The 18,854-nt window shown below is 44.8% G+C and overlaps 1 protein-coding gene across 2 annotated transcripts in view; it reads right to left on the bottom strand.

Moving 5' to 3' along the window:
• The window catches only part of abcf2a (ATP-binding cassette, sub-family F (GCN20), member 2a), a 110,704-nt gene that overhangs the window by 3,520 nt on the left and 88,330 nt on the right, over positions 1-18,854 (bottom strand). For both annotated transcript variants that reach the window (XM_068031064.1, XM_068031065.1), the window contains exons 13-14: positions 9,406-9,534; positions 8,386-8,589 (exon numbers count right to left, since the gene is read on the bottom strand). In XM_068031064.1, coding sequence (XP_067887165.1) covers positions 8,386-8,589; positions 9,406-9,534 — 333 coding nt within the window. The remainder of the gene's footprint in view (positions 1-8,385; positions 8,590-9,405; positions 9,535-18,854) is intronic.

Raw genomic sequence — 18,854 nt, 5'->3', positions numbered from 1 at the left:
CCACCACTCTCTGGGTGAAACAAAAAAGTTTTCTTCATCTCCCCTCCAATCCTTGTACCACTTGAAATCTATGACCCCCACTCACTGACCTCTCTAAGGTGAATAGGCCCTTCACCTCCACTCTATCCAGGCCCCTCTCAATTTTGTACATCTCAAACAAATCCCCCTCAGCTTCCTCTGTCCCAAGGAGAACAACCAGAGCCTATCCAATCTTTCCTCATAGCTGCATTTTTCCGGTCCTGGCAACATCCTCGTAAATCTCCTCTGTACCCTCTCTAGTGCAATTACATCCTTTCTGTAATGAAGTGACCAGAACTGCACGCAGTACTCAAGTTGTGGCCTAACCAATGAGTTATACAGTTCCAGAACAACTTCCAGCTCTACATACAGTACTACTTTGACTGAGCTTTTGGTCAACTGCTCCCAAAAACCTCCTTATTGTGACTCATTGTCATTTTTTTTTTAATAGAACGCTCCTGTGAAGTCCCTTGCGACATTTTATGATGTTAAAAGGAGCTACACAAATCCAAGTTGTTGTTGTATATTATAAAGTGTACCTCAACGTAGCAACAGGAGTAGGCCATTCAGCCTGCTCTGTCATTCAATACGATTATGGCTGATAATCCATTTCGATGCTTTTTCCCCTCACACTATCCTCATATCCCCTTGTCATTTGTATTTAGAAATCTGTCAATCTCTGCTTTAAACATACTCAATGACTGAGCTTCCACAGCCCTCTGGTGTAGAGAATTCCAAAGATTCACAACCCTCTGAGTAAAGAAATTTCTCCTCATCTCTGTCCTAAGTGGCTTCCCCCTTATTTTAAAATTGTGTCCCCTGTTTCTAGACTCCCCAACCAAGGGAACATCTTAGCTGCATCTACCCTTTATCACTAAGTATTTTGTAGGTTTCAATGAGATCACCTCTCATTCTTCGAAACTCTAGACAATAAATGCTGAGTGGCCTTGGCAGAACCCAAACTGAGCGTCACTGAGCAGGTTATTGCTAAGTGCCGCTTGATGGCATTGTTGATGACACCTTCCATCACTTTACTGATTGAGAGTAGGCTGATGGGGCAGTAATTGGCCGGGTTGGACTTGTCCTGCTTTTTGTGTACAGGACATACCTGGGCAATTTTCAAATTGCAGGGTAGATGCCACTGTTGCAGCTGTACTGGAACAGCTTGGCTAGGGGTGCGGCAAGTTCTGGAGCACAGGTCTTCAGTACTATTGCCGGAATATTGTCAGGGCCCATAGCTTTTGCAGTATCCAGTGCCTTCAGTCGTTTCTTGATATCACGCAGAGTGAATTGAATTGGCTGAAGTCTGGCATCTGTGATGCTGGGGACTTCAGGAGGAGGCCGAGATGGATCAACTCAGCACTTCTGGCTGAAGATTGTTGCAAATGCTTCAGCCTTATCTTTTGCACTGATGTGCTGGGCTCCCCCATCATTGAGGATGGGGATATTTGTGGAGCCATCTCCTCCAGTTAGTTGTTTAATTGTCTACCACCATTCACGGCTGGATGTGGCAGGACTGCAGAGCTTAGATCTGATCCGTTAGTTATGGGATCTCTTAGCTTTGTCTATCGCATTCTGCTTACGCAGTTTGGCACGCAGATAGTCCTGTGTTGTAGCTTCACCAGGTTGACACCTCATTTTGAGGTATGCCTGGTGCTGCTCCTAGCATGCCCTCCTGCACTCTTCATTGAACCAGGGTTGGTCTCATGGCTTGATGGTAATGGTAGAGTGGGGGATATGCCGGGTCATGAGGTTACAGATTGTGCTCGAGTACAATGCTGCTGCTGCTGATGGCCCACAGCGCCTTATGGATGCCCAGTTTTGTATTGCTAGATCTGGTGGAAATCTGTCCCATTTAGCACGGCGATAGTGCCAAACACCATGGACGGTATCCTCAATGTGAAGGCAGGACATCGTCTCCACAAGGTCTGCGCGGTGGTCATTCCTACCAATACAGTCATGGACAGAAGCATCTGCGGCAGGCAGCTTGGTGAGGACGAGGTCAAGTATGTTTTTCCTTCGTCTTGGTTCCCCCACCACCTGCCGCAGACCAAGTCTAGCAGTTATGTCCTTTAGGACTCAGCCAGCTCGATCAGTAGCGGTGCTACCGAGCCACTCTTGGTGATGGACATTGAAGTCCCCCACCCAGAGTACATTTTGTGCCCTTGCCACCCTCAGTGCTTCCTCCAAGTGGTGTTCAACATGGAGGAGTACGGAGTCATCAGCTGAGGAGAGCGGTATGTGGTAATCAGTAGGTGGTTACCTTGCCCATGTTTGACCTGATGCCATGAGATTTCATGGTGTCCAGAGTCGATCTTGAGGACGCCGAGCACAACTCCCTCCCTACTGTATACCACTGTGCCACCATCTCTGGTGGGTCTGTCCTGGGAAATTGTCTGCAAGGTATGATTCCGTGAGTATGACTATGTCAGGCTGTTGCTTGACTAGTCTGTGGGACAGCTCTCCCAACTTTGGCACAAGCCCCCAGAGTTTGTCAGCAGGACTTTGCAGAGTCGAAGGGCTGGGTTTGCCATTGTTGTTTCCGGTGCCGAGGTCGGTGCCCGGTGGTCCGTCCGGTTTCATTCCTTTTTATTGACTTCGTAGCGGTTGGATACAACTGAATGGCTTGCTAGGCCATTTCAGAGGGCATGTAAGAGTTAACCACATTGCTGTGGGTCTGGTGTCACGTCGGCCAGACCAGGTAAGGACAGCAGATTTCCTTCCCTAAAGGACATTCGTGAACCAGATGGGTTTTTAAAACAATCGACAATGATTTCATGGCCATCATTAGACTAGCTTTTAATTGCAGATTTATTAAATTAAAATTCCACCTTCTGCTGTGGTGGGATTCGAACCCATGTCCCCAGAAAAATACCCCGGGTCTCTGGGTTACTAGTCCAGTGATAATACCACTACGCCACTGCCTTTCCCCAATCTCTCTTCATAGGACAGTCCCACCATCCCGGGAACAAGTCTGGTGAACATTTATTGCACTCCTTCTATGCCAATAATATCCTTCCTAATGTAAGGAGACCAAAACTGCACACAGTACTCCAGATGCAGTCTAACCAAGGTTCTATACAATTGAAGCAAGACTTTGCTACTCAAATCCTTTTGCGATAACAACCAACATGCCATTAGCCTACCTAATTTCTTGCTTTTGACCTGGTTAGCTTTCAGTGACTTATTAACGAGGACACCCATGTCCCTTTGTACATCTACACTACCTAACCTCTTACCATTTAAGAAATACTCTACACATCTGTTCTTCCTACCAAAATGGATAACCTCACATTTTTCCACATAATATTCCATCTGCCATGTTCTTGCCCACTCACTAAGACTGTCCAAATTCCCTTGAAGCCACTTTGCACCTTCCTCACGACACACATTCCCACCTAGTTTTGTGTCATCCGCGAACTTTGAAATATTAGCCTGCCAACGTGAGAACGACCCGTTTATTGCTACTCTGTTTTCTGCCAGTTAACCAATCCTTAATCCATGCCAGAATATTACCTCCTATCCCATGTGCTTTATTTTGCTAACCAACCTCCTGTGGAGGTCTTTAATAAAAAAGTCTTCTGAAAATCCAAGTATACCACACACCCACCAACTCCCCATTATCAATTCTGTTACTAACATCCTCAAAACAGTCCAACAGGTTCATCAAACATAATTTCCCATTCATCAATCCATGTTGACTATGCCCAATCATATTATCCAAGTGTCCATTTATTGCATCCTTTAGAATAGATTCTAACATTTTCCCTACTATTGATGTTAGGCTAACAGGTCTGTAGGTCCCGGTTTTCTCTCTCCCTCCCTTAAATAGTGGGGTGACATTTGCTACTTTCCAATCTGCAGGAACTGTTCCAGAATCTATAGCATTTTGGAAGATGACCACCATGCATCCATGATCTCCATAGCTACGTCTTTCAACCCTCTGGAATGTAGAATATCAGGTCCTGGGGACTTGCCTTCAGCCTCATTAATTTCTGCAATATAACCTTCGTACTAATACTAATTCCCTTCAATTCCTCATTCTCCCTAATCCCTTCGATTTCTAATTCTGGGAGATTTCTTGTATTTTCCTCAGTGAAGACAAACACAAAGTAATCATTTAGCTTCTCTGCCATTTCTCTATTGCCCATCATAAATTCTCCTGACTCTGCCTGTAATGGATCCACATTTGTCTTAGCCAAACATTCCCTTTTTACGTACCTATAGAAGATTTTATAGTCAGTATGTTTTTTGCTAGTTTACATTCATATTCTATTTCCCCTTTATCTATCAGTTTTTGATGCTCCTTTGCTGTATTCTAAAATCCTCCCAATCCTCAGGCTTACTACTATTTTTGGCAACTTTATAGGCCTTTCCTTTTAATATTATACAATCCTTGACTTTCTTTGTTAGCCATGCTTAACTGCCTTTTCTTTTGAGGTTTGTGTGCCTTGAAGGAATGTATAGTTGCTGTAAACTATGTAATATTTCTTTAAAGACTATCCATTTTCTATGCACTGTCATACCTTTTAATTATTTTCCCAATTGACCTCAGCCAATTTGCCCCTCATACCTTCAAACAATGTAAAATTCTATCGTATTATGGTCACTCATCCCTAAAGGTTCTTTTACAACGAGATTAATTAACCCTTTCTCATTACATAATACTAGATCTAAAATAGCCTCTTCTCGAGTTGGTTCCTCAACCTACTGCTCTAGAAAACCATCCCTAACTCACTCCAGAAACTCATCCTCCACAGCATTAGTGCTCATTAGGTTTACCCAGTCTATATGCAGATTGAAGTCACCCATGATTACTGTATCACCCATGCTACATGCTTCTCTAATCTCCTGATTAAATACCATGCCCCATACCCTCACTACTGTTTGGGGGCTTATAAACAATTCCTACCAATGTTTGCTGCCCCTTGCGGTTTCTTAGCTCCGCCCAAACAGATTTCGCATTTTGTTCTTCCAATCGGAGATCCTTCCATACTAATATCCTGATCCTATCCCTTATCAGCACAATACCACCTCCTTTTCGCCGGTCCTTCCTAAATGTCAAATAGCCTTAAATATTCAGTTCCCAGTCTTGGTCACCCTGGAGCCACGTTTCCGTTATGGCAAGATCATCTTTAAATCATCTACCTTGTTGTGACTGCTTGTGTGCATTCAGGTAGATTGCCCTGAACCTTGTCGTCTTGACATTATGCTGCATTCTAAATCTAGTTGACGCTGGACTTCATTCCACCGGTCTTCTAATTTCACTTGCTACTTTTCTACCTCCTGTTCCCAGCTTTACTTCTTTCCAATTTGAACTATCCCCCAGGTTGCCAACCCTGACAAGCTAGTTTAAACCCTGTCCAACAGCACTAGCAAATCCGCCCGCAAAGCTATTAGTTCTGGTCCTGTTAAGGTGTAGCCCATCCATCTTGTACAGGTCCCAGTACCTCAGAAATCTAATGCCCTCCCTCCTACACCAGTTCTGCAGCCACGTGTTTAATCAATCAATCCTCCTATTCCTACGTTCACTAGCACTTTGCACTGAGAGTAATCCTGAGATTAGTGCTCGAGGTCTTGCTTTTTAATTTCCTTCCTAACCTCCTAAAATCTGCTTTCAGGACCTCATTCCTCTTCCTACCTATGCCATTGGTACCAATGTGGACCAAGACCTCTGGCTGTTCACCCTCCCCCAGAAGGATGCCCTGCAGCCGCTCTGACATCCTTGGCCCTGGCACCAGTGAGACAACACACCATCCAGGAGTCATGTTTACTGCCACAGAATCGCCTGTCTGATCCCCTGATTATTGAATCCCCTATCACTATGGCTCTTCCACTCTTCTTCCTCCCCTCCTGTGCAGCTGAGCCACCCATGGTGCCACGGACTTTGCTCTGGCTGCACTCCCGAGAACCATCACCCTCACCAGTATCCAAAATAGAAAACTGATTAGCAAGCAAGATAAGACTCAAGGGACTCCTGCACTGCCTGCCTGGCAGTCACCCACTCCCTCACTGCCTGCATGCTCCTAACCTGCAGTGTGACCACCTCCCTAAACATGCTATCCATGCAGTCCTCTGCCTCGCGGATGCACAACCATGACTCCAGCCACCTGTTGAGTTCCGAAACCGGGAGCTCAAGCTTCTGCAGTCGGTGACACTTGCTGCAGATGTGCTCATCTGGGACATGTGGTGCGTCCATGACTTCCCACATACCTCATCAGTTCCTCTCAGTCTTGCTATTGAGAGATGCAGATTGCACTGGAAGCAGACAATGCAACAGATCCCTTCAAGGAGGGAGGGAAGGATAACTAAAGATCAGTTAGTCTGACTTCAATTGTGGGACAGCTCTTAGAATCCACAAAGAGATAAAATTAGTGAATATTGAGAAGCATGGGAGAGTTAGGGCCAGTCAGCATGGATTTGTACAAGGCCAGTTGTGTTTAACAAATGGAATAGCTTTCCTAAATCTGACTGGATAATGGGAATGTAAATGTTGTGTATATGGACATTCAGAAGGCAATAAGCTGTCACAAGAGGCATGTTTAAAAAATTCAGGCACGTGGTGCAAGAAGAAATGTAGTACAGGTGGAGTGCTGGCTGATGAACAGGAAACAGTCGGCTGAATGGATGTCACTTGGATTAGAGGAGAGTTGATGTTGTGTACCAAGGTCAGTGCTGGTTACACTTTTGCTATATATTTGTGTATGTATCCAATTTGGACCTGGATACAGGAACCAAAAAAAAGGAAGCTTGGCAAATACTGAAAAGACTTCATGTCTGACAGGTTAGCAGAATAAGAGTTGGGACGTCATGTTACAGTTGTACATAATGTTGGTTAGGCCGCATTTGGAGTACTGTGTGCAGTTCTGGTTGCCGCACTACAGGAAAGATGTGATTAAGCTAGAGAGGGTGCAGAAAAGATTCACAAGGATGTTGCCTGGTTTGGAGGGCTTGAGTTATAAAGAGAGATTGGATAGGCTGGGTCTGTTTTCCCTGGAGCGAAGGCGGCTGAGAGGGGACATGATAGAGGTATATAAAATTATGAGAGGCATAGATAGGGTAGATAGTCAGAGTCTGTTCCCCAGACATAAAACTAGAGGGCATAGATTTAAGGTGAGAGGGTGGTGGTTTAAAGGGGACCAAAAGGGTAAATTTTTCACACACAGTAGTGGGTATCTGGAATGAGCTGCCAGAGGAGGTGGTAGAGGCAGGAACAGGAGCAACATTTAAGAGGCATCTGGACAGGTACTTGAATGAGAAAGACATAGAGAGATATGGAATTAATGCAGGCAAGTGGGATTAGTATAGATAGGCATTATGGTAGGCATGGACACGGTGGGCCGCAGGGCCTGTTTCTATGCTGTATGACTATGACTAATAAGAGTTCACTATAATTTAAAGCGGAGAGGAGCAAGGTGATTGCAGTTTGGGAGCCAACAAAAACATAAGGAATGGGAATATAAACTCTGTGCAAAGATACTGAACAAAGTGGATGAACTGAGATATCCAGGAATGCAGGTTGATAAAATCATTAAAAAAGTCAACAGATGTTTTAGGTTTTATAAATAGGGACAGAGTCCAAGAGTATAGAAGTCATGTTGATTTTATGTAAAACATCAGTCAAGGACAGTTAGAGACTGCTTGGAGTTTTGGGTGCCCCATTATAGAAAGAACATTAAAGCAAGAGAATGGACAGTACAGATTCACCAGGATCATCTCAGGGACGGGAAACTATAGTTATGCAGAGAGACGCAAGATATTGGGGCTATTTCCACTGCAGCTGAGGCAATAAGAGGTTTTGAAAATTACGAAGGATATTAATCGCGTGAAAAGGAAAAACCATTTCCTCTATAGTTGGTGAAATTGTGATGAGAGGTCATCAACTTAAAACGGTCACCAAGAGAGTGAGGAGAGGAGTTACAAGAAATTTCTTCAGAAGGTTGTTTGGAGTGTGTAATGTTTACCCACAGGGAGTGGTTCAGGCAGGGACCATTGCATTATTTAAGGGAAAACTGAACAAATGTTTGAAGCAAAGGAAAATTCAGGGCTACAGGGAGAGAGAGCAGGGCTCAAACAATGGCCAAGTGACCTCCTTCAGTGCTGTTATCCTCTGGTTAACAAAATGCTGAAGGAGCTATATAATTGTGTTAGAACAATGGCTTAGGGTACTGTCCCAACACCCAAGCTGAGATCGATGACCAAGGCTCATTTACCTCAGTCATTCATTGGGGGCCACTCTATGAAAGATGGACCAAGACTGGTGTTTCCCAGTCTCATCAATATCCTGCCTCCCTCTCGAGAGAGACAGAGTAAAGAAGTCTTTTGATGTGTCAGGTGAGCGAGGATGGAAATGAGAGAGAAACAAACCTGCTGAATGAGCCTGAAGTCGTGGCTGACCAGCATCATCCCACCCTCAAACTCATTGATGGCATCAGCCAGGGCGTCAATGGTCTCGATGTCCAGATGGTTCGTAGGCTCATCGAGGAAAAGCATGTGTGGGGTTTGCCAAGCCAGCCAGGCAAAGCACACACGACACTTCTGACCATCAGAGAGGTTTCGGATCGGGCTCACCTGGAATGCAAAGAAATAATTAGGGCTCTTCCCAGAATTTCCTGGTGGGATTGGAGCGGAAGAACATAACTCGAGTTCAGACAGTTGGATTGCTGGCACTGACTTGTTTCTACCATCGTCAGCTTCCCAAACCCCAGCAAAGGTTCTATCAAACCAATTCTGCACTTGAACAAGCATCCAGTTCATAGCAACTAATGATGTTCTCTTATATCCCAAAGGGGCAGAATACTGATCAAGGCAAATTAAAACCACAAATGCATTAAAGCAGCAGGTACCAGAGAGATCCTCATTAAAATCTATCCTCCCTCTCTCATGTATAGATTCACCGACTGTATAATTGCAGAGCGAACCCTGTGAAATTGACAGGATCCCTAACTGGAGTACAATGCCCAACTCCCCCTCACTGGGGTACATTACTCCACCCCCTCTCAATCCTCCCCCAAATACTCCCAACTGCAATTAAATAATTTCTCTACTGAAAAGGTGAAAATCTGGAGACTCCAGGGACTGAGTGGATGGTCCAGTGGGCCAGACTTTAGCCTGTCACCTTGGGAAATGGCTTTCAAATTCAGCCCAGAAAAACTAAAATCTCTTCCCATTTTCTATCCAACCCCCACTGCACACACCCCAATAAAACCTTCAGTAGAAAACAGCAGATTCAGATTACCAAGTGGGGGGCTTCCTGGTTATGACAAACGATAGCTTAAGGTTAAAGGGGTATTTACATCCATGATGGAGACATCTGGGCCCCTGGCCCCCCCCACTGCTGCAGGCTCCCAGCCGAGGCGCCCTGGCCCAACAGCACGGGGTACGTACCTGCTGTTTCCCCGAGAGCCCATAGCGCCCAATAATTTTCCGCATTTCCTCTTTCTCCTTGATTTCTGGATAACATTTCATCATGTACTCCAATGGGGACAGGTCCAGGTCCAGCTGATCTTGTAAATGCTGGGAGGTAGGGAGAGACAGACATTGTTACAACATTTCGAAGAGTAGGAATTCCCAGGCAAGGAACCTCTATAGAGTCACTCCCCTGGCTCCAGATTCCTGATGACATGGACATGTGCAGGAACAGCTTCCACATTTCAATGTTTTCACCTAAGTAGCTTTCCTTCAGTCGAGTGTTGGCAGCATAGTCACTGGGAACAGTAACCAATCCTCACAGAAATCCCACACAGGCCTCCCATAGCAGGGCAGGGAGACATGAACATTTAGCCATGGTGGGAACCCTAGTGATTGTCTTCTCCCTCACTGTGAATTTGGGCCTATCACATCAGCCCATGTGACATGTCAGTCAGTCAGAGTCATTTACGGCACAGGAGGCCATTCAGTCCATCAAGTCCATGCCAGCTCTCAGTGGAGTAATCCCGTCAGCTCCACTTGATTCTTGAAGCCCTGCAAGTCTATTTCCTTCAAGCGTCCATCCAATTTTGTTTTGAAATCATTGATTGTCTCCACTTTCACCATCAGTTGAGAACTCTAAATTATTACCAACTGCTGCGTAAAAAAGTGCTTCCGCACATTCCCCCTCCATCTCTTATCCAAAACCTTCAATCGGTGTCTCCTGGTCCTTGTATCATTTGTTAATGGGAACAGTTTTTCCTTGTCTAACTTATCGAAGCCTGTCATAATCTCGTATCCCTCTATTAAATCTCCCCTCAATCTCATCTGCTCCAGGGAGAACAACCCCTGCTTTTCCAACCTAACCTTGGAACTAAAATCGTCCATCCCTGGAGCCATTCTGGAAAATCTCCTCTGCAGTCTCTCAAGGACCCTCACATCTTTCCTGAAGTGTGATGACCAGAACTAGGTGCTATTCTCCAGTTGGGACCTAACCAGCACTTTATAAAAGGTTCAGCATAACTTCCCTGCTTTTGTACTCAATGCCTCTGATTATAAATCAAAAGATCCCATATGCTTTACTAACCACTCTCTCAATATGCCCTGCCACTTTCAAAGATCACTGCACGTGCACCCCCAGGTCCCTCTGTTCTCGCACTCTTTAGAACTGTGCCATTAAGTATATATTGCCTCACTCCATCCCTTCTGCCAAGCTGCATCACCTCACATTTCTCTATTATATTCAATCTGCCACCTGTCTGCCCATTCAGCCAGCCTATCTATGACCTGTTGCAGGTCGTTCAGATCATCCTCACTATTTGCCACTCCTTCAAGTTTAGTGTCATTAGCAAATTTTGAGATTCTACCTGTACTCCAAGATCCAAGTCATTTATATACATCAAAAAAGCAGTGGTCCTAGCACTGACCCTTGGGGACTATCACTATCATCCTCCAGTCTGAAAAAACAACCATTTACACAACTCCGTTTTCTGTCCTCAAGCCAATTTTTTTTATCCAAACTGAGTGACCCTCCTATCCCCAATTTTGTTAACCAGCCTTATGTGATACCTTATCAAAGGCTCTCTTAAAATCCATATAGGCAACATCTACCACATTCCCTTCATCAACCTTCTGTTACTTCATCAAAAAATGCAATTAGATTAATGTAGTGACATGAGCTTGCAATATCTCAAGGTGCGTTCTTTGCTGGTGCAGCCCCCAACCCGGGGGTGGGGTGGGGGGGCACTTCATAGAATCACCCTCTACCTGCTCTCAGAACGAATCTATTGCCAGACACACCTGGCTTGGGACTCAGGTCAACATATTCTGACCCAACCCAGTCTTAGCCCAAAATAACATTAAAAAAAATTTAAACGTAATACAAGGAGGAAATAAAGTGATTTCACTTTAAGCCAAGGCTACGCCCAGCAAAACTACAAACTGTCTATTAATATCCAACAATTTAGTTCAGTAATGATTCTGGAATTCAGCAGAAAGGTTTTATTTAAAGAAGCTGAAATTAAAAAATGCTGGAAATACTCAACAGGTCTGGCAGCTTCTGTGAAGAGAAACAGAGTTACTGTCTCAGGGTGATGACCTTGCATCAGGTTTTCCCCAAGAGTGCTGAATTCCTTGCTGATGCCCCAGTCCTTTCTGGACACACTAATTCACTCAGGTTTAATCTTCTTTATAAAGATGATACCAGACACAACAGGAAAAGACTGAAAAGGCTGGGGCTCTTTTCTCTAGCAGAAAAAAATAGAGGGGGTGACCAAACAGGGGTATAAGATTATGAAGCGGTTTCAATAGAGTAGACATGAAATGTTTCCACTTGTGGGGGGTGGAGGAGTCCAAAACTAGCGGTCACTACTAAATCCAATCAGGAATTCAGGAGAAACAATAGAGGATTATACTGATGGAGTTCGAAGCGGCGTGGAAGGAGGCTCACGTAGAGTATAAACACTGGCATAGACCTGTGGGCCAAATGGCCTGTTTCTGTGCTGTTCTATGCAATGTAAACATAGAAAATAGGTGCAGTAGGCCATTCGGCCCCTCGAGCCTGCTCCGCCATTCATTATGATAATGGCTGATCATCCAACTCAGTAACCTGTTCCCGCTTTCCCCCCATATCCTTTGATCCCTTTAGACCCAAGAGCTATATCTAACTCCTTCTTGAAAACATACAATGTTTTGGCCTCAACTGCTTTCTGTGGTAGTGAATTCCACAGGCTCACCACTCTCTGGGTGAAGAAATTTCTCCTCATCTCAGTCCTGAAAGGTTTACCCCGTATCCTTAGACTATGACCCCTGGTTCTGGACTCCCCCACCATCAGGAACATCCTTCCTGCATCTACCCTGTCAAGTCCTGTTAGAATTTTATAGGTTTCTATGAGATCCCCCCTCACTCTTCTGAACTCCAGCGAATATAATCCTAACCGACTCAATCTCTCTTCATGCGTCAATCCCACCATCCCAGGAATCTGTCTGGTAAACCTTCGCTGCACTCCCTCTATAGCAAGAACATCCTTCCTCAGATAAGGAGACCAAAATGGCACACAATATTCCCGGTGTGGCCTCACCAAGGCCCTGTATAATTGCAGCAAGACATCCCTGCTCCTATAAAGTTATTACAGTAGTGACTTTAGTTCCAGCATCCACATGCACACTGACACACCCAGCTGTAAACCACCACCACTCATAACCCTTCTACCAACAGCATCAGACTGGTTGTCCAACATCAAGTTCAAGATGAGCTGCAATTTCTTCCAAAATCACAGCCCGAAACCTGCTGAAAACCTCATCTGTGCTTCTGTTACTTCCCAACTCGACTATTCCAATGCTTTCTTGGTCAGTCTCCCAGCTTCTATATTGTGTAAACTTGAGCTCCTCCAAAACTCTGCTGCCTGTATCCTAACTCGAAGTCCCTTTCGCCCATCACCCGTGCTCGCTGACCTACACTGGTGTTGCTGGTTTGGTAACACTATTTTAAAATTCTCATCTTTGTTTTCAAATCCCTCCACTGCCTCAGTCCTCCCTACCTCTAATCTTCTCCAGCCCCAAAACAAATACTCAGGTCTCTGCACTCTAATTCTGGTCTCTTGTGGATCCCCAATTTTAAACTGATCCACCATTGGCAGCCATACCTTCAGCTGCCTAGGGCCTGAAGCTGTGGAATTCCCTACAGAAACCTCCTTCAACCCATTTTAAAAATCAACCTTTTAGTTACTTGCCCCAATATTTCCTCTGGCCAGGTGTTAATTTCTGAAGTGCCAGGAGATGCTTTACTATGTGAAAGGTGTTATATAAATGTTGCCTACCAGCCCTGCCCAGGAGTCATTCCACACGCTTGAGCCCAGCAGGGAAGGTTAGTTAGTTTCTCATCAGCTGATGACACAACCCACTTCAAATCATACAACTATTGTATCAGAATAATTTCATCTCCCAGACATGGAATCTCAGAGCAGGTGGTGACCATTATGCCCAATATTCCTGTGCCAACTCAGAGCCATCCCCTCAACCCCCTTCAAATGTTTCTTCTACAAATTTATACCCAATTCAGTTGTGCATTTTGCTCCCCAGTGATGCCCAACTCCACACCCCTCAGTCATTCTTCTACTGAGTTTGTGGGCCACCAGATAGACACTGACTATCAATGTATTCCCCATTTACCTCATCAAAAACTGCTGAATTAGAAGCACTTCTAGCATTAACAAAAAAACCCAGTAAATTTGGCTTGTGAACCAATCCATTGTTTAACATTTCTGATTAGAAAAATCCCCAACACAAGTTTTAGTGCAGAGGGAAGCCCCTTGACCATTCTATAAAAGCAAAAGCACCAGTATTATTTTATACTTTCCACATCAGGTGCCCTGTGGCACCTCGATAAGTTGATCATTGCACTGGGCTGTGCATGTAAAACTGACATGAGCACATCAGATCATTGAATAGCAAGAAATGGAAACTGCTTGAAATTTTTGATTTATTGAACCCGTCACAAATGAGCAAACATGCCAAGGATTTTTAAAAAATTCTTGGCATATGTTCATTTATTGCCTATCCTAACAGCCCAGAGGGCATCGAGTCAGCCACAGTAGCAGACCAAGAAAAGCAGCAGGAAAGGAGAGAATTTAAAAAGCATGCAAAACCTGGGAGACCGGAGAGAAACAGCGGGAGAGGAAATTCAGAGCTAACTAAAAAAACGAAAAGTGACATCAGTGATGTTGAAGCCTACAAATTTCTTACAGGGCTCAACAGGGTTGATGCAGGATGTTTCCTCTGACTGGGTGGTGGGGTTCTAGAAACAGGGGTCACAGTCTCAGAAGAAAGAGGTAGACCATTTAGGACTAAGATGAGAAACTTCTGGACTCACGTGTTGAATCTTTGGAATCCTCTGCCCCAGGGGCTGTGGAGGCTCAGTCCTTGAATATATTCAAGACAGAGATCCATAGATTTCTAGATTTTAAAAAAAGATCAAGGGATACGGGAATAGTGCAGGGAAATGGTGTTGAGGTTGATGATCAGCCATGGTCTAACTGAAAGGTGCAGCAGCCTTCAGGGGCCGAATGGCCTACTCCTGCTCCTATGATCCCATGTTGCTAACAGAGTGGGGGGGGGGGAAAACAGAAAGCCAGCCGGTATGAGTATACTGGTATACTTTTAAACTTAATTTATCAAATATAAAATAAATCTTGATTGATGCCATAGTTTAAAAACTAAAAACCAAGGTGGATTTTATAATTTACAAAAGAGAGCAAAACCAGCAGGGAGGGTATTAGTTCAAATTCGGAGCTGGGAAATTAAAAATAATTTATCGGGGTGGTGTAATAATTGTTGTAATTAGAGTATAAGAGCAGAACTAGAGGTATTAAGTAAAATTGATTGCTTAAAAAGGGAAGTAGAGTTTTTGTTCAGATCATGTATGGGCAGCTGCAAAGTGTTACTTGCAATTCCTGCCCCACGTGGGAACCTCAGGGCACTTCACGTGTCTTGGGCGACCATGTGCATAGGAAGTGTTTCCAACTGCTTCAGCTCAAGCTCAGGATTTCTGAGCTTGAGGGGCAGCTGGAGTCACTGCGAAGCATCAGGGAGCAGGAGAGTTTCCTGGATCATACATTCCAGGTGGTGATCACCCCACAGGCAGGAGGAGTTCAGGATAATAGGTGGGTGTCCATCCAGAAGAGCAGAAAGAGGCAGGAAATGCAGGTCTTTAGGGTGTGTGCTGCTCTCAAACCAGTACTCAGCTTTGGTGACTGCGGAGAGTGACGACACCTTGAAGGAGTGCAGTCCAAACCACAGCACCAATGGGCATGGGGCTGTACAGGAGGAAGCAAAGTGCAGAAATGTAGCTGTTATAGGAGATTCCATATTCAGGGGGACAGACAGGCATTTCTGTAACCATTATCGTGAGTCTCGCATGGTGTGTTGCCTCCCTGGTGCCGGGGTAAAGGACATTGTGGAGAGGGTGCAGGATATTCTGCAGGTGGAAGGGAGTGAGCCAAAAGTTGTGGTACGTGTTGGTACTAACGACATGGCAAGGACAGGTATTGAGGTCCCACTGTCAACTTTACAGGAGCTAGAGAGGAAGATAAAGATTTGGACCTTGAGGGTAGTAATCTCTAGATTACTTCCAGTGCCATGTGCAAGCGAGACTACAAATAGGAAGATACAGAGAGTCAATGCGTGGTTTAAAGCACAGTGCAGGAGGGAGAGCTTCAGCTTCTTGGGTCATTGGGACCAGTTCTGGGGCAGGAGGCACCTAGTCAAAAGGGATAGGGTTGCACCTCAACAGGACTGGGACCAACGTCCCCGCGGGGAGGTTCACTAGTGTGGTTGGGGAGGGTTTAAACTAAATTGGCAGGGGGATGGACACCAGCATACAGAAGTAGAAAAAAGGAATAAGGTGCACAATGTGTGTGTGTTAGACAGTACTAGCGAAGGGAGTAGTTCAGTGTTAGATAGGAGTGCACTGAGAAGGACTATGAAGAATGCAAAGACAGGATTACAATACATTACATAAACGCACAAAGTGTGGTGAATAAGGTTGGTGAGCTACAAGCAAACAGCAGCATGGGAATACAATGTAGTGGCTTAAAAATGGCAAGGATTGGGCACTTAATATAAAGGATACAAGGATATAAAGTGTTCAGAAAATATAGAAAAAGAAAAAAAAGGGAGGTGGGGTGGCAGTACAGATTAGGGAAGACACTGCAGTGCTGGAAAGGAAGGATGTCCTTGAAGGGGCAAAGAAAGAATCCCATTTGGTTAGATGTCGAGAAGGAAAAGGAGTATAATCACACTACGACAGGTATTCTACAGGTCTCCAAATAGTGAGAGGGGGGAGCAAATCTGCAGGGAAACCAGAGAGATGTGCAAGAACTGTAGAGTGGTGATATTGGGGGTCTTCAATTGCCCAAATATCGATTGCATCTATTCTAGAGTAAAGGGTAAAGTAGGGGAGGAATTTCTGAAATGTGTTCAGGAGAACTTCCTTGATCAGTATGTTCTCAGCTCGATTAGAAAGGAGACATTGCTGGAACGGGTGCTGGGAAATGAGGTGGGCCAAGTCTTCCCGGATACAGGAGAGGTGCCAGAGGATTAGAGTGTATTTAAGAAAGGGTGTAAGGACAGTCCTAGCAAGTACAGGCCAGTTAGTTTAGCATCAATGTTTTAGAAACAATAATCAGGAAAAAATACACTTGGAGAGGTTTGAGTTAATTAAGGACAACCGGCATGGATTTGTAAAAGGCAGACCGTGCTTGACTAATATAATTGAAATTTTGATGAAGTAACAGAAGATGGATGAAGGGAATGCAGTGGATATTGATTATATGGATTTTAAGAAACACATAAAAGACTAGTTAACAAAAATTGAAGCTCATGGAATAGGAAGGTCAGTGTCCAATTGGATAAAAATTGGCTTAAGGACAAAACACAGCAAGTTGTTTTACAATAAAAACAAGAAATGCTGGAACCACTCAGCAGGTCTGGCAGCATCTGTGAAAAGAGAAGCAGAGTTAACGTTTCGGGTCAGTGACCCTTCTTCGGAACTGACAAATATTAGAAATGTCACAGGTTATAAGCAAGTGAGGTGGGGGTGGGGCAAGAGATAACAAAGGAGGTGTAGATTGGACCAGGCCACATAGCTGACCAAAAGGTCATGGAGCAAAGGCAAACAATATGTTAATGGTGTGTTGAAAGACAAAGCATTAGTGCAGATTAGGTGTTGCTGCTGTTCAATATTCAGTGCATTAAGTGCAAACCTGAAAAAAAAAGTGGGTAAGCAAACTGAACAAACTAAGATGAAATGAAATAAATGCAAAAAAAAAGATTGCAAAAAATGTAAAAATGTAAAAAAAAAATGAATAACTAAAAATGAAAGTAAAATGGGAGGCTGTCATGCTCTGAAATTATTGAACTCAATGTTCAGTCCGGCAGGCTGTAGTGTGCCTAATCGGTAGATGAGATGCTGTTCCTCGAGCTTGCGTTGATGTTCACTGGAACACTGCAGCAATCCCAGGACAGAGATGTGAGCATGAGAGCAGGGGGGAGTGTTGAAATGGCAAGTAACCGGAAGCTCAGGGTCCTGCTTGCGGACTTAGTGTAGATGTTCCGCAAAGCGGTCACCCAGTCTGCGCTTGGTCTTCCCAATGTAGAGGAGACCACATTGTGAGCAGCGAATACAGTATACTACATTGAAAGAAGTACAAGTAAATCGCTGCTTCACCTGAAAGGAGTGTTTGGGGCCTGGGATAGTGATAGGGAACGGACCAGGGTGTCATGGAGGGAACTCTCCCTTCGGAATGCTGACAGGGGAGGGGAAGATGCTTTTGGTAGTGGCATCACGCTGGAGGTGGCGGAAATGGCGGAGGATGATCCTTTGGATGTGGAGGCTGATGGGGTGGAAAGTGAGGACAAGGGGAACCCTGTTGCAGTTCTGGGAGGGAGGGGAAGGGTGAGGGCACAGGTGTGGGAAATGGGCCGGACACAGTTGAGGGCCCTGTCAACCACAGTGGGGAGGAATCCTCGGATGAGGAAAAAAGAAGACATATCGGAAGCGCTGTCATGGAAGGTAGCATCAGAGCAGATGCGTCGGAGATGGAGAAACTGGGAGAATGGAATGGAGTCCTTACAGGAGGTAGGGTGTGAAGAAGTGTAGTCGAGGTAGCTGTGGGATTCGGTGGGCTTATAGCTCACCCCCACCACCTTGTCCCATGGCACCTTCCCCCGCAATCGCAGGAAGTATAATACCTGCCCATTTACTTCCTCTCTCCTCACTATCCAAGGCCCCAAACACTCCTTTCAGGTGAAGCAGCGATTTACTTGTACTTCTTTCAATGTAGTATACTGTATTCGCTGCTCACAGTGTGGTCTCCTCTACATTGGGGAGACCAAGCGCAGACTGGGTGACCGCTTTGCGGAACATCTCCGCTCAGTCCGCAAGCAGGACCCTGAGCTTCCGGTTGCTTGCCATTTCAACACTCCCCCCTGCTCTCATGCTCACATCTCTGTCCTGGGATTGCTGCAGTGTTCCAGTGAACATCAACGCAAGCTCGAGGAACAGCATCTCATCTACTGATTAGGCACACTACAGCCTGCCGGACTGAACATTGAGTTCAATAATTTCAGAGCATGACCGCCCCCCATTTTACTTTTATTTTTAGTTATTTTTTTTTTACATTCTTACATTTTTTTTACAATTTTTTTTTTGCATTTATTTCATTTCATCTTAGTTTGTTCAGTTTGCTTACCCAGTTTTTTTTTTTCAGGTTTGCACTTGCTGCTGTTCAATATTCAGTGCATTAACACCTAATCTGCACTAAATCTTTGTCTTTCAACACACCATTAACATATTGTTTGCCTTTGCTCCATGACCTTTTGGTCAGCTATGTGGCCTGTTCCAATCTACACTTTCTCCTTTGTTATCTCTT

This window comes from Heterodontus francisci, chromosome 5, assembly GCF_036365525.1.
Source record: "Heterodontus francisci isolate sHetFra1 chromosome 5, sHetFra1.hap1, whole genome shotgun sequence".
NCBI classification, from domain to species: domain Eukaryota; kingdom Metazoa; phylum Chordata; class Chondrichthyes; order Heterodontiformes; family Heterodontidae; genus Heterodontus; species Heterodontus francisci.
The sequence above is the reverse complement of the archived record's forward strand: the minus strand, read 5'-3'. Positions and strand labels throughout refer to the sequence as shown.